At 46.0% G+C, this 15,697-nt stretch overlaps 1 protein-coding gene across 11 annotated transcripts in view; it reads right to left on the reverse strand.

Annotated features, from left to right (window-relative positions):
- The window catches only part of LOC139535806 (acetyl-CoA carboxylase), a 61,214-nt gene that overhangs the window by 12,556 nt on the left and 32,961 nt on the right, over positions 1 to 15,697 (reverse strand). For all 11 annotated transcript variants that reach the window (XR_011667207.1, XM_071335644.1, XM_071335638.1 and 8 more), the window contains 13 exons: positions 14,727 to 14,882; positions 14,055 to 14,201; positions 13,592 to 13,861; positions 13,134 to 13,231; positions 12,764 to 12,884; positions 12,042 to 12,152; positions 7,059 to 7,202; positions 6,771 to 6,891; positions 5,746 to 5,842; positions 4,865 to 4,961; positions 4,622 to 4,757; positions 4,347 to 4,524; positions 1,414 to 1,526 (listed from right to left, as the gene is read on the reverse strand). Coding sequence is in view for 10 of the 11 variants with exons in the window: in XM_071335644.1 (XP_071191745.1) it covers positions 1,414 to 1,526; positions 4,347 to 4,524; positions 4,622 to 4,757; positions 4,865 to 4,961; positions 5,746 to 5,842; positions 6,771 to 6,891; positions 7,059 to 7,202; positions 12,042 to 12,152; positions 12,764 to 12,884; positions 13,134 to 13,231; positions 13,592 to 13,861; positions 14,055 to 14,201; positions 14,727 to 14,882 (1,789 nt within the window). In the remaining variant the exon portion in view is untranslated. The remainder of the gene's footprint in view (positions 1 to 1,413; positions 1,527 to 4,346; positions 4,525 to 4,621; positions 4,758 to 4,864; positions 4,962 to 5,745; positions 5,843 to 6,770; positions 6,892 to 7,058; positions 7,203 to 12,041; positions 12,153 to 12,763; positions 12,885 to 13,133; positions 13,232 to 13,591; positions 13,862 to 14,054; positions 14,202 to 14,726; positions 14,883 to 15,697) is intronic.

Below are 15,697 nucleotides of genomic sequence, written 5' to 3' on the forward strand. Positions count from 1 at the left end.
AGATTCAAGGCAATGTATAGACAAGGGTATGGTAGGATGTGAATACAGTGGAGGTACACCTAGGCAGTGAGTGATGAGGTTTTGTCTCTAGAAACACCATTTAAGCCAGGTGAGGTCACCGCATGTGTGGGGGGTGGAACAAAAGGGCTAGCTAAGGCATATTGAGCAGGGCTGGAGGCTCTACAGTGAAATAAGACAATCACTAACCAAAACAGCAATAGACAAGGCATATTGACATTAGGGAGAGGCATGTGTAGCCGAGTGATCACAGGGTCCAGTGAGTAGCTAGGCGAGCTGGAGTCACGGCGATTCAGACAGCTAGCGGGCAGGGGCTAGCAGATGGGCCTCAGGGGGACGTTGCAGCCGGAAAGCCTGTTGAAACCCCCTCGGACGGTTACGTCGGCAGACCAGTCGTGATGGATTGGCGGGGCTCCGTGTTAGCAGTAAAAGGGTCCAGGCCAATTGGCAAAATAGGTATTGTTGCCCAAGAATTGGCTGATGGACCTCTTCAGCTAGCCGGGAGATGCGCCTAGCTTGAGGCTAGCTCGAGGCTAACCGGTGCTTGCGTCGGGACAGAGACGTTAGTCAGGAGTAGCTAGCTAGCTGCGATGATCCGGTGTAAAGGTTCGGAGCTTGCGGTAGGAATACGGAGATGTGGTAGAGAAAAAGCAGTCCGATATGCTCTGGGTTGATATCGCGCTGTGCATACTGGCAGGAATTGACCGGGCTGAGGCTGGCTGATGTCCGAGTTAACGGTGATGACCGCATGACAACAGGAGTGTTTAGGTAAGAAGCTACACTCCATTAGCATGGTGTTGGTTTTATGCAATAGTGTGTAAGCGCCACTCATTATCCCTGAGTTGGTTGGTGCTTTATGACTGAGTGCAGGCTCAGCTCAGCTCTCCGTTTCACTGTCTGTTTTACTACACTGTTCTCCAGAACCTCTGGCTGCTGTGCTACCTGTCAGCAGAGATTGATTTCTGTCAAAGCCAATCGGTCAGCATCCCCACCATAGCCCCTAGAGGCCCGGCGCTGGCCCATTGCTCCATGGTGCTCCTGTGAGCCCAGAGGAAAATCAATAAGCCCGGGTTGGGTGGGGGGAGAGCAGGCCCTGCTGATTGATCTGGCCCTGCCGTGATTGACACATCTCCCCAGGGAACAGAGCAGGGACGATACAATCACCCTCAGATAAAGAACAAGAGTGACAGGGAATTACAGCACACATACTCCGCTAGATATTACCATCCCTCCCTCACAGAGAGAGAATGAGAAAGAGAGAACGCAAAGGAGAAACCGAAAAAGAGTGAATGAGAAAGGGAGAAGAGCAGTTGTGAAATACTTGATTATTTACAAAAGAGAACGGCATTGTGTGATTGAGAGAAAATGGGAATAAAGCGAGAGTATCTTACTGACCCAGTCTCTCTGCCAGGCCCATGTAGACCGGGTCCACCCTCCTCATAGTCTTCACCAGGTCCTTCTTCCTGAACTTGATCTCTACTGTTCCCTCTGGCTCCAACACTCCACCACTGTAGAACAGACAGAGGACATCTTCAACACAGCACCCTAACGTCACTGCCTGAACATTATTACAGTAGAAGCATAAATCGGTCTGGAAAGTGCTTTGCTAAATCAAATCACATTGTATTTGTCACACGCACCGAATACAACAGGTGTGGACCTTACCATGAAATGCTTACTTACAAGCCGTTAACCAACAATGCAGTTCAAGAAATAGAGTTAATAAAATATTTACCAAATAATAAAAATAAAAGTTAAACAAAAAGTAACAAATGAAAAAACAATAATGAGGCTATATACAGGGGGTACAGGTTAGTTGAGGTAATTTGTAAAGTGACTATGCAAAGATAATGTAAAAAGTCTGGGTGACCATTTGATTAATTGTTCAGCAGTCTTATGGCTTGGGGGTAGAAGCTGTTAAGGAGTCTTTTGGTCCTAGACTTGGCGCTCTGCTACCGCTTGCCATGCGGTAGCAGAGAGAACATTATATGACTTGGGTGACTGGAGTCTGACCATTTTTTTGCGCCTTCCTCTGACACCGCCTAGTATATACAGTTGAAGTCGGAAGTTTACATACAGCTTAGCCAAATAAATTTAAGCTCAGTTTTTCACAATTCCTGACATTTAATCCTAGTAAATATTCCCTGTCTTAGGTCAGTTAAGATCACAACTTTATTTTAAGAATGTGAAATGTCAGAATAATAGTAGAGAGAATGATTTATTTCAGTTTTAATTTCTTTCATCACATTACCAGTGGGTCAGAAGTTGACATATACTCAATTAGTATTTGGTAGCATTGCCTTTAAATTGTTTAACTTGGGTCAAACGTTTCGGGTAGCCTTCCACAAGCTTCCCACAATATGTTGGGTGAATTGTGGCCCATTCCTCCTGACAGAGCTGGTGTAACTGAGTCAGGTTCGTAGGCCTCCTTGCTCGCACACGCTTTTTCAGTTCTGCCCACACATTGTCTATAGGATTGAGGTCAGGGCTTTGTGATGGCCACTCCAATACTTTGACTTTGTTGTCCTTAGGCCATTTTGCCACAACTTTGGAAGTATGCTTGGGGTCATTGTCCATTTGGAAGACCCATTTGCGAGCAAGCTTTAACTTCCTGACTGATGTTGCTTCAATATATCCACATAATTTTCCTTCCTCATGAAGCCATTTATTTTGTGAAGTGCACCAGTCACTCCTGCAGCAAAGCACCCCCACAACATGATGCTGCCACCCCCGTGCCTCACGGTTGGGATCGTGTTCTCGGCTTGCAAGCTTCCCCCTTTTCCCTACTAACATAACGATGGTCATTACGGCCAAACAGTTCTAATTTTGTTTCATCACACCAGAGGACATTTCGCCAAAATCTTTATCCCCATGTGCACTTGCAAACCATAGTCTGTCTTATTTATGGCAGTTTTGGAGCAGTGGCTTCTTCCTTGCTGAGCGGCCTTTCAGGTTATATCGATAAAGGACTCGTTTTACTGTGGATATAGATACTTTCAACCTGTTTCCTCCAGAATCTTCACAAGGTTCTTTGCTGTTGTTCTGGGATTGACTTGCACTTTTTGCACCAAAGTACATTCATCTCTAGGAGACAGAACGCGTCTCCTTCCTGAGCGGTATGACGGCTACGTGGTCCCATGGTGTTTATACTTGCGTACTATTGTTTGTACAGATGAACGTGGTACCTTCAGGCGTTTGGAAATTGCTCCCAAGGATGAACCAAACTTGTGGAGGTATACAATCTTTTTTTCTAAGATCTTGGCTGATTTCTTTTGATTTTCCCATGATGTCAAGCAAAGAGACACAAAGTTGGAAGGTAGGCCTTGAAATACATCCACAGGTACACCTATTGACTCAAATAATGTCAATTAGCCTATCAGAAGCTTCTAAAGCCATGACATAAACAGCTTAGAAAATTCCTGAAAATTAAAGGCACAGTCAACTTAGTGCATGTAAACCTCTGACCCACTGGAATTGTGATACAGTGAATTATAAGTGAAATAATCTGTCTGTAAACAATTGTTGGAAAAATTACTTAGGACATCTACTTTGTGCATGACACAACTGACTTGCCAAAACTATAGTTTGTTAACAAGAAATTTGTGGAGTAGTTGAAAAACGAGTTTTAATGACTCCAACCTAAGTGTATGTAAACTTCCGACTTCAACAGTAGGTCCTGAATGGCAGGAAGCTTGGCCCCAGTGATGTACTGGGCTGCACGCACTACCCTCTGTAGCGCCTTACGGTCAGATGCAGAGCAGTTACCATACCAGGCGGTGATGCAACCGGTCAGGATGCTCTCGATGGTGCAGCTGTAGAACTTTGAGGAACTTGGGACCCATGCCAAATTTTTTCAGTCTCCTGAGGGGGAAAAGGTGTTGTCGTGCCCTCTTCACAACTGTCTTGGTGTGTTTGGACCATGATACTTCGTTGCTGATGTGGACACCAAGGAACCTGAAACTCTCAAACCGCTCCACTTCATCCCCATCAATGTTAAATGGGGACCTGTTCGGTCCTCCGTTTCCTGTAGTCCACGATCAGCTCATTTGTGTTGCTCACATTGAGAGAGAGGATGTTGTCCTGGTACCACACTGCCAGGTCTCGGACCTCCTCCCTATAGTCTGTCTCATCATTGTCAAGCCTACCACTGTTGTGTCGTCAGCAAACTTAATGAGGGTGTTGAAGTCGTGGCCACGCAGTCGTGGGTGAACAGGGAGTACAGGAGGGGACTGAGCACGCACCCCTGAGGGGCCCCAATGTTGAGGATCAGCTTGGCAGATGTGTTGTTGCTTACCCTTACCACCTGGGTTATGTTCAGAGAAACTCACCGACTGTCCTTGTCAGCATACATCTCCATGTGGCGGGGGTTGATGGTGGGGTCTATGACCACCCAGGACCCTCCTCTGAGCTCTGCCTGGGGAGGGATGTACACCAGAACAGGCTGGCGGTACTCTCTCAGCCCATCCACGATGTAGGCTCCAAACTTCAGCACCTGGTCATACATGTCTGAGGGAGGCACAGGAGTGGGATTTTATTTCAGCGACTGAAAACCCACAGACACAGGTATAACTAAGATATGTACAAAACATCTGTTATCTGGTACCTTTCATGCCTCCAGAGAAGCCCCTCCAGTTTGCGAACACCATAAGAGGGAGGCCCTCGCGGTTCAGGTCCTTGATGGCCTGTGACGTCTTAAACGCAGAGTCAGGGAACCACACCTGGCCTGCCTGCTGGATGATCTGAGGATAGGACAACATAGGGTAACAGTAAGCGTGTATTTCTCTGTGTTCATGTAAAACAATCTGAATTAGGACACAACGTATTGTAGGTATTGAAAGGATGTTACCTTGGCTTCAGAGTCCAGGTTGGCTGGATCGGCTGGGATTGACAGCTCCACAGATCTAGTTTCCACAGCAACCACTCCAGTAGGTATGCCACCTAGCCTGTGAGAGAGAAGAGGGTCATATCAGGACAGGACACACAACTATGACACTGAGGGCTGATAGGAGGGTCGCTCCACCAAACGGGTACCTTCTGGTAGTGTAACTTTGTAAAAAAAATAAAAACATGTCCCCTCATTTGAACATTCTGTCATAAAGAGCACATGTTCAACTTATTAAAAAGTATGTTTACCCCATCTCAAGAGCTTAAATAAAAAAAAACACTATAGTAGGTGCCTTTTAAACGGATAGTTCAGGATTTTGGCAAGGAATCCTTTTATTTACTTCCCAGAGTCAGATGAACTCATGGATACCATTTGTATGTATCTGCATCCAATATGAAGTTAGAGGTAGTTTCGCGAGCCAATGCTAACTAGCACATGCTAGCTGTACCCAAAGACTTCTGGCCTTTGTGCTAAGCTAATTAGCATTGGCTGACAAAACTAACTTCAACTTCCCTCATGCTGGACACAGATGCATAAAAATGGTATCCATGGGTTCATGTGAAAAAAGGCTAGAGGGGTTTCAGTACTGGAGAATGTAGATCGACTTGCATGACCTTCAACAGAGGAAAGATCTCAGGCCACTTAATATATTTCCTGCATGGCTCAAACAAGATCCTGTTCTATAACTACATACATTCTCAACAAATTATGTTGTGACCAAGATGACCATTGAAGCTCTGCGGACACGCGAGAATGACTTGGTCTTAATGCTCTGGTATGTTTGACAAAGGACTAATAGTGTCTATATTGCTTAGAAATAGTGGAGTGATGTGGTTCCTTACCTGGCTCTGCCCACCACCACACTCTGAGCCCAAGGCTGCATGATCTCCATGAATGAGCCATGGTCAAAGAACCCACTTTGCCACGGGCCCTTTGGAGCTGCAGAAAGACAGAGAGAGAGAGCGAGAAAGAGTTTTAATATTGGATTATTACAAAGTAAACATCTGTAAATGAGAAATACCATTTGCCCTTATTTGGCAGAATAATACATTTTTCCCTCCAGATGCTGACCATACACTCATGTCATATCCATGCGGCCAAAAGCAGAGTTTGTTTTATATTTTGAACAGAGATCTCTAATCTTCAGACGAATGAGGCTGTAAAGAGCCTTGCTCAGCTCTGCTGTTCCTGGCAGACAGAGCGACAGAGCTACAGGGCTAGTCCAAGAGGTTACCATTCAATTAAGGCTCCCCGCTCATCACAGCTAAAGACATGGACTGGTCTGCCTCGCGCACCGCCCCTCAGTCGCTTCCTCTGCCCAAAGTTGTAATTACACTGATATGGAATCTGCTCGGGCCTGTCCATGCATGTAAAACCTAAGCCATCCATTCCCCTGCTATCTCCACCTCTTCATCCATCCAGCGAGCCCAGGATTCACAGTGTCTCGCACACTGTCTGAATGAGGAATATCCCCCCTACAGCAAGCCTATAACCCTCTCTAACAGTCAGGAATTAGTTTAACCCCTGGCCTCAAGGAGATCTGCCCAAAATGATAGCAGCGCATATCGCATGTCAACCTTTAAATGACAATCAGCTGCTGTTTCACACCTGCTGAGGCAGCACTAGTGAGACTGGATGAGAGGATGAATGACTACTGTACACGTGAGTTGTTATTGTTAATATAACAATAATAATAAGATCCTTTATTGCACAGCGATGGAAAGATTAGATAGAGTTGGTGATGAGTGAGGTACAAAGTTTACAATATGTTGTAAGTGAAAAGTAGTTATTTCTCATTTGTGGGGTACTGTAAAATGTTGAAGAAATATTAATCTGAGAGAAAAAAATAAAAATGGGGGTTACTTACTTTGGCCGGGGCGTCCTGCCAGCATCCAGCGGGGGTCATAGGGAGCCTTGGTGGGCATAAACTCCACCAGCCGGTCTATGGGGTCCTTGGCATTGATGATGGGCACAGGACTAGATCGGTCCTATGGGGGACAAACAATCAAGAACTCGTAGAAAAAATGTAAACATTGCCTCTGAATTTAACACAGCTTCACTGTGAGTAGCTAACAGCATAAAGGTACATTTGCATTGGTTAAGCCTAAATGAATGGACAGTGGAATACATGTTGACAGTAACAGCTGATGCTTACCTTGGGCATGTAGGAGAGCCAGTGCAGCAGCATGTGGACTCCCTCAAAGTCATCACACACAGTGCTGTGGGTCACACCGTTGTTGTGCATGATCTGAATCCCACCCAGCTGGTTGTTGGAGGTGTATACCTCTCTACCCAGCACCTACGGGAAAGAAGATGGGGGTGAAGTCATATTCTGTATAATAATCGCTAATTCTTCCTTGGTAGTATCAAACCATGTAAGCCAATTTCCCTATAAACTACAAGCCGAGAGACCTCCAACCATATGTAGACACTAGATATACAATAATGGGTATTTTTATGTTGAGACATCCATTCTTCTCCCTACAGGGCATAGTGAACCAAGCCCGTTGAGGCTTAGGGCTGAGGATAAAGGGTGGTGTCACCAGGGCTCTGGTCCCTGGGGTTGTGGATCAATAGGATGACACACACATCTGAAAGGGGACAGGGACCCCCCTGCTCCCCACCGTGGCACCGCCTCGTCAATACTGTCGATCGGTGGCTAGGGATCACTGCATCACGGCGGTCACGGGGGGCCGCTAGCATCCAGCGCTCTCTCTCCCAGGGGTTATTTGTAACCTCCAGAGTGAATTAATACCCGAGGTTTCTCCTCCCCGACACAATCGACAGGAGCTGTGACAAAGAGCTGCCCGCCCGCACACTGCCTCACAGCCGGTTTATGAGCACGCACACACATACACAAAAACACACATGGTCACACACACAGTGAATAGCATGTGTATGAGACTGCCTGTATGTGTGCGTGTATATTGGTTTATTGTGCGTCTCTCCTGGTGTGAGAGGCTAATGAAGGATGGCATGGACCCATTAACCTCCCCACACATACACAGGCGGCCGTGCAGGGGACACAGTTCCGTAAAACAGAGGTGCTCGTTGATCACTCAGCTCTTACCTCTTCACCATCATTTACTTTCTCTGTTCCCATTAATGGATATGTCCCTGGCTACAAATCCTGGGTGCTCTCCTAAAGCTGTCAGGCCAGCCCGTGGCCCCGGGAAGCATTGCAGTCACCTTGACAGGCAGACACAGGGCCTCTGTGCCACCGGGCTGGGCCTTGGTTCATTAACATTCCACAGCAGAGGGAGAAAAGAGGTAGGGTGGAGGCACGAGAGAGGGACGTAGGCTCTTTTAGTGGCCGACTGGGATATTTGTACCAGTAGTTACTATCCAGTCACCATACAAATAGGAGAAAGATGTCCATCAGTGAATGAAATGAGTGTCTTTAGATGACAGACTATCTACGGCTTTGGTGAACCAGGGAGTCTATGGGGATATAATATGAAGGCAAGGTTATAGTGAATGTCTTGGTACATTTTTCTGCCATATTTTTGTTGACTGGACGGTCCATCAAAGTGACATCCATTTGGGAAAAACTATAGATTTATCGCTGCACTGGTAAATGTATACATTTCTCAGTAAATCTATAGTCTCCCATTTAAACATTTACTGTAACACAATACATTTGTAAAATTGTGATATATTACATAATCTTCTGATGTTTCTCTAGCATCCGAACACACACACAGACGAACTTGCAGCAAAACCTGCAAATGGAAACTCGCATGTTGTGTTTTGTCATGCGGCGATTTGTCATGTAATTTGTTATAAAGTCATGTTAATGCTGAGACTGAGGAGAGATAAAGGGAAGAGAGACGGAGGCAGAGAGATGGGGAAAGCAGTGGGTAGTCAGTGCTAGTGGAGCCCTGAGAGAGAGAGAAAATAATCTGCCTCAGCAAAACTTTTCATTCTGATTGGAGAGAAATGATAAGGGTGTCCTTCGCCCCAGCAGCAGCCTCAGGCATCACGCTGCTATTTCTATGCCAACAACAACTTGACGCTTCTCTTTCTATTATTCCACCAGGAGCTGCAGCAGTGTGACTGGGGAGACGAGGGGGGGGGGGGGGGGGGGGGTTCAACCACAGAACAAGGGCGAAAAAGGCCTGATCACTGAGGTGGAAAACTGCACACTGAGTGAGAGAATAATATGGGATCAGAAAACACCATTATAATTTGTATTGTTAGATTCAGACGTGATGCAGTCTTCCTGCCTCCATACTATTTCAGAGGGAGATCTCTTACGGGATATCTATCCAATGGCCAACGCTCTGTCCTTACAGTTTACAGTAACAAAACTACACACTTTGTCCTCTTCCTTAAATTAACTGCAAAATAAATGGCATGACCGAGTAATGCATATTAATAGTGAAATTCCAAATTAAAATGAAAATGCGTTAATTGCATCAACTAAGGAACAATCTATGTGCGTCACAGATGACAGAGCACAGTGCATAAAGCACACATGAACATTGCCTATTCTTAAAAAAAACAGGACAATTAAAAGAGTATAAAATGACCTTCACGGTAACTGTTTTATAAATGGTTCATTTAATTATGTGTAGTCTTGTTGTTAGTGATGCATGGTGGTGAGTGCTACAGCTGAATATACCTTTTATTCAGACAAAGAACCAATGTCCCTTTGCAGACGCTGCACTGCAACCAGAGGAAGAAAGAATTATAATAAATAACTCTAGACCACCTTTACGCCACACACAGAGATGCATACAAAGCTCTCCCCGCCCTTCATTTGGCAAATCTGACCATAATTCTATCCTCCCGATTCCTGCTTACAAGCAAAAACTAAAGCACCTGTGACTCGCTCAATACAGAAGTGGTCAGATGATGTGGATGCTACGCTACAGGACTGTTTTGCTAGCACAGACTGGAATATATTCCGGGATTCATCCAACGGCATTGAGGAGTACACCACCTCAGTCATGGCTTCATCAATAAGTGCATCGACGACGTCGTCCCCACAGTGAACCTACGTACATATCCCAACCAGAAGCCATGGATTACAGGCAACATCCGCATCAAGCTAAAGGCTAGAGCTGCCACTTTCAAGGAGCGGGACACTAATCCGGACGCTTATAAGAAATCCCGCTATGCCCTCAGACGAACCAACAAACAAGCAAAGCGTCAATACAGGATTAAGATTGAATCCTACTACACCGGCGCTGATGCTCGTCGGATGTGGCAGGGCTTGAAAACTATTACGGACTACAAACGGAAACCCAGAAGTGAGCTCCCTAGTGACACGAGTCTACCAGACAAGCTAAATGCCTTTTATGCTCGCTTCGAGGCAAGCAACACTGAAGCATGCACGAGAGCACCAGCTGTTCTGGATGACTGTGATATAACGCTCTCGTTAGCCGATGTGAGCAAGACCTTTAAACAGCTCAACATTCACAAAGCCGCGGGGCCAGATGGATTACCAGGACGTGTACTCAAAGCATGCGCAGACCAACTGGCAAGTGTCTTCACTGACATTTTCAACCTCTCCCCGACAGAGTCTGTAATACCTACATGTTTCAAGCAAACCATCATAGTCCCTGTGCCCAAGGAAGCGATGGTAACCTGCCTAAATGATTACCGCCCCGTAGCACTCATCTCGGTAGCCATGAAGTGCTTTGAAAGGCTGGTCATGGCTCACATTAACATCATCCTCCCGGAAACCCTAGACCCACTCCAATTTACATACCGCCCCAACAGATGACGCAATCTCAATCGCACTCCACATTGCCCTTTCCCACCTGGACAAAAGGAACACCTATGTGAGAATGCTGTTCATTGACTACAGCTCAGCGTTCAATACCATAGTGCCCACAAAACTCATCACTAAGCTAAGGACCCTGGGACTAAACACCTCCCTCTGCAACTGGATCCTGGACTTTGACAGGCTATCCCCAGGTGGTAAGGGTACACAACACGTCTGCCACGCTGATCCTCAAAACTGGGGCCCCTCAGGGGTGTGTACTTAGTCCCCTCCTGTACTCCCTGTTCACCTACGACTGCAAACACGACTCCAACACTATTATTAAGTTTGCTGACGACAACAGTGGTAGGCCTGATCACCAACAACGATGAGACAGCTTATAGGGAGGTCAGAGAACTGGCAGTGAACAGGACAACAACCTCTCCCTCAATGTGAGCAAGACAAAGGAGCTGATCGTGGACTACTGGAAAAGGCGGGCCGAATAGGCCCCCATTAACATCAACGGGGTTGTAGTGGAGCGGGGTCGAGAGTTTCCAGTTCCTTGGTGTCCACATCCCCAACGAACTATCATGGTCCAAACACACCAAGACAGTTGTGAAGAGGGCACGACAACACCTTTTCCCCCTCAGGAGACTGAAAAGATTTGGCATGGGTCCCCAGATACTCAAAGTTCTACAGCTGCACCATTGAGAGCATCCTGACCCAATTGCATCACCGCCTGGTGTGGCAACTGGTCAGCATATGACCGTAAAGCGCGAGAGGGTAGTGTGTACTGCCCAGTACATCACTGGGGCAAAGCTTCCTGCCATCCAGGACTATATACTAGGCGGTGTCAGAGGAAAGCCCATAAAATTGTCAGACTCCAGTCACCATAGACTGTTTTCTCTGCTACTGAACGGCAAGCAGTACCAGGACGCCAAGTCTAGGACCAAAAGGCTCCTTAACAGCTTCTACCCCCAAACCATAAGACTGCTGAACAATTAATCAAATGGCCAATTACATTGACACCCCCCCTCCCCATTTGTCTTGTACACTGCTGTTACTCACTGTTTATTATCTATGCATAGTCACTTCACCAATACCTACATGTACAAATTACCTCAACTAACCTGTACCCCCGCACATTAACTCATTACCGGTACCCCCTGAATATAGCCTGGTTGTTGTTATGTTATTGTGTTACTTTAGTTTATTTGGTAAATATTTTCTTAACTCTTCTTGAACTGCACTGTTGGTTAAGTGCTTGCAAGTAAGCATTTCACGTTAAGGTCTACACTTGTTGTATTTGGCGCATGTGACAAATAAAGTTTCATTTGAACAATGCATCCAAGCAGAATCTCTCTCAGTATTTCAGTTTTGTGTGCCATGAGGTACAGCTAGCACAGGGGGAGTGATACTGGCCCTTACCTTGTTGAGTGCTCCAGCCCCAGTGAGGATGATGTGGGAGTTTTCCACCTGGATGGTCCTCTGACCCAGCCTAACCAGGTAGGCTCCGATCCCGATTGCACGACAAGTCACCTGGAGAGAGAAGTGCACACAGCCTGGTTAGGAAACCATTGGTCAAGTGCATGTTAGTGATCAGGGTAAACCAATTCTTAGATTTGCCATCCTCTGCCTCTGAGATTCTCCGGTACTTCTGTATACTTTTCAGCCAGTAGTTCTAAAAATAGCCAAAGTTCATATCTGCAGATATACGTGCACCATGTCATTGCTCTCTCTCTCTGCTGTGTGTGCATCTTGCTAGCTGTTACTCAAATGGCGAAGGACTGAAGCCCATTGGCTAGAACTCGAATTGTTAAGGGGCTGGCCCAGGTGGGGGAAAATGGCACGTCACAGCTTCCAGAAAAACATCCGCTTTCAATATAGGGATTTCTTTGCAAATTGATGACAGTAAAGACAGTAATTCTGCTCATATTCTACATGTATGAACTACAGATTGACACATCCATCACGTCTGAATCCATGTTTAAAAATATACTTCGTAGTCGCCATAGTTCCGGAGCTTGTCTTTAAGTAGTAACTTAGACATGAAAGACAGTTTCGAATTAAAGAGGTGTTAAGTCCACCATTCCTATAAGTGCTGTGCGTAGGCCTGTGTGTGTCGGAACATCCAGTGCGTCGGTGCGTACCAGGTTCATGGTGATGACCTTGTCATAGGCCAAAGAGGACTCTCCAGCAATCATCCCGGAGCCCTTCAGGTTCTCCACCCCCAGACCCTCCTCCTTCCCGATGATGTCAGTGATCTTGTACCTGAACAAGGAAAGGCTCAGTCAGACATCACGCCTTTCTCGTGGAAATCATCACGTCATCCTTTTCCTTATTCCACTTCTCCCATTGTACAAGGGTCTTGTCATGTGTATTCATGCAGTCCATTGATTCTCTTAATTTGTAGATTTACAGTTTCTCCATTGGCCTAATCCAGTGAGCTGGATGTATTATCTGTATTGAATAGGGTGACAGTGAATAATAATATGGCTGAGAGGTAAGGTCTGGACTCACCTGGACTCTCCCTCATCCTCTATGTGTTCACAGTGAACAGAATTCAGGGCTGACACCTTCTTGTAATCCTGAGGGGTCAGGTACAAGTACTTGAAGCCCTGGGGCGAGAAACAGACTTTGCATCAGCAGACTGCGAGGGACATACATACATACATACATACATACATACATACTTGGGTAGATTGATTTGATTGATTAATTTATTGGGGGAAAAAGATGCACCGAGTACAACCCAGCTTCTTTAAATTCCACGTTAAAGCTAATATCACTTGTTTCCAACATGGTCCCCAATGGAATACACCAATACAGACAAAACAACAGTAAATCCCTACAGTACAAAACAGCATCACAATAGAACCATCTGCTAACAGAGACCTACAACACTAATCTCCAAATCAAAATAGTTTCAATTCTTCAATAGAAGGTCTACACCGCCATGCCCCCTTCTGCCAGCTGACCTTGTAGGGGTCTGCCGTGTCCTGCCAGGCTACATGGAACATGTGTCTGATCTCCTCTGCCAGGCCGATGCGGGCACCGCTGTTGGCAGAGATGTAGATACGAGGAATGCCACTCTCCCTGGACATCTCTGAGGCCTGCAGGAACAGCAGGTCCTCCTGCGGCCCAAACGAACCAATCTTGTGTGTGATGTCATTACTGATCACAATGATCTCACGCCCTGCCGGGTACTCCGGGGTCCTGATGGTCATCCGCCAGGCCACCATGCCAATCTAGAGGGACACACACACAGGTTCACATTCATTTATGTAGTCGAGACATGACTGTTGTATGCATTTTCACAAAGACAATACCCATGCAATACAATAACCTGGCAAACAGTTACTGAACAATCCTGCCAAAGAAACACAGAGACACCTACAGATCAGAAATGGAACTGCAACTTTAAAAGGAGTTACTTCTCACCTCGTTCCCTCCTGGTAGACGGTTCATCTGCACCAGCTGTCCCTGTGGATCCAGGACCAGCTCAGTGAAAGTGAGCAGCTCAGAGGGCAGAGGGCATTTGGGCAGGTGGGCGAAGGCTTTAGTGGACTGCCACAGCTTCTTTAGAGCCTGGAGGAAAGAGGAGCCAGAGACACGAGGGACTGCTGCTCACTCTTAATATAACAAACTTACTGGAAAGTGATAACATGCAGGGTTGAGGTCAATTCAATTTCAATTCAGGTTCGACATTTTAATTAATGAATTGGACATTTCCCATTATTTTACAATGTGAAATCTTAATTTCATGCATTGGATTTCAATTAACTTCCTGAATTGACCGAGTTGAAATGCAATTGACCCCAAACAGTGCTCCCGAGTGGTGCAGCGGTCTAAGGCACTGCATCTCAGTGCTAGAGGCGTCACTACAGACCCTAGTTCGATTCCAGGCTGCATCACAACTGGCCGTGATTGGGAGTCCCATAGGGCAGTGCACAATTGGCCCAGCGTCGTCCAGGTTAAGGTTTGGCCGGGGTAGGCCATCATTGTAAATAAGAATGTGTTAACTGACTTACCTAGTTAAATGAAACAAAAACACATGATTGTATGTTTACCATCTACGGAGACCACTGTGGGCCGTTGTGTCACGGTCCGTACCTGTCTGACCATCTCAGGGAAGTCATAGACATAGGTGGTTCCCAGGGACTGGGCCTGGAAGCGTTTGGACTGCAGCAGGTCCTTGGTCACATATGGGGTGTTGATGAGCATGCCATGTAGAGGACCCTGCTTGTCCCCATATGCCTGGAACATGATCTGGAGGAGAGGGGACACAGTCACTCCCCACACACAGACACTAGCTGCCCTTTGCAGCACACACATCTACAAAAACAACACAGAACCCAATATGTAATGTAATGAGGACAGACATCAGGCACGGACCGTATTCCAAGATAAACATGAAATGGTGAGAAAGGCGTTTAGAGTTGTGGAATCAGTTATATCTACATAGGAGAACATGTTCTTTAAAATCCCAATCAGCTGTGCACATCGCACATCCGTCTGATTAGGTTCTTTGACCAGACCTGGCAACATAAGCGGTCATTTCACATTAGAGACAGGAGCATATCGACGACTCAGAATGAGAACACAATAGAAGTAATTTTTGAAGAAAAAGTGTTAATCTAACACATCTGGCTATTGAGAGGTTCTCATGGACCTACAGTAGCATAAGGTAAGAATAGGTCTGGCATCACCGGTGCTTAAGTGTTAACGAATAAGGCTAAGCTCAATGCACCGGATCCTCACTTAGCACCATCTACCACCTCCAAAATAGAACCCAGATTCATTAAATGAATAAAGGTACCTGCCCAGAATACAAATGGGAAGCGTTACATTTCAGTATTCCTCTCTCAACTATGGTCCATAGACTGTAGTAGTGGGGGTATTATTTTTCTTAACCACTCTTAGCTTCTGCATATGCTCTCTGCCAATGACTATTTGATTTATGGATCATTTACCCTGGAATGGGATGACATATAGATGGCTGTAACTTACCTGTTCTCCTATATAAAAGGAAAATATCATGATCACTGCTAGTCTTGTCCAACAGGCTGACCAGACCACTTATA

The sequence above is a fragment of the Salvelinus alpinus genome, chromosome 1, assembly GCF_045679555.1.
Source record: "Salvelinus alpinus chromosome 1, SLU_Salpinus.1, whole genome shotgun sequence".
NCBI classification, from domain to species: Eukaryota; Metazoa; Chordata; class Actinopteri; order Salmoniformes; family Salmonidae; genus Salvelinus; species Salvelinus alpinus.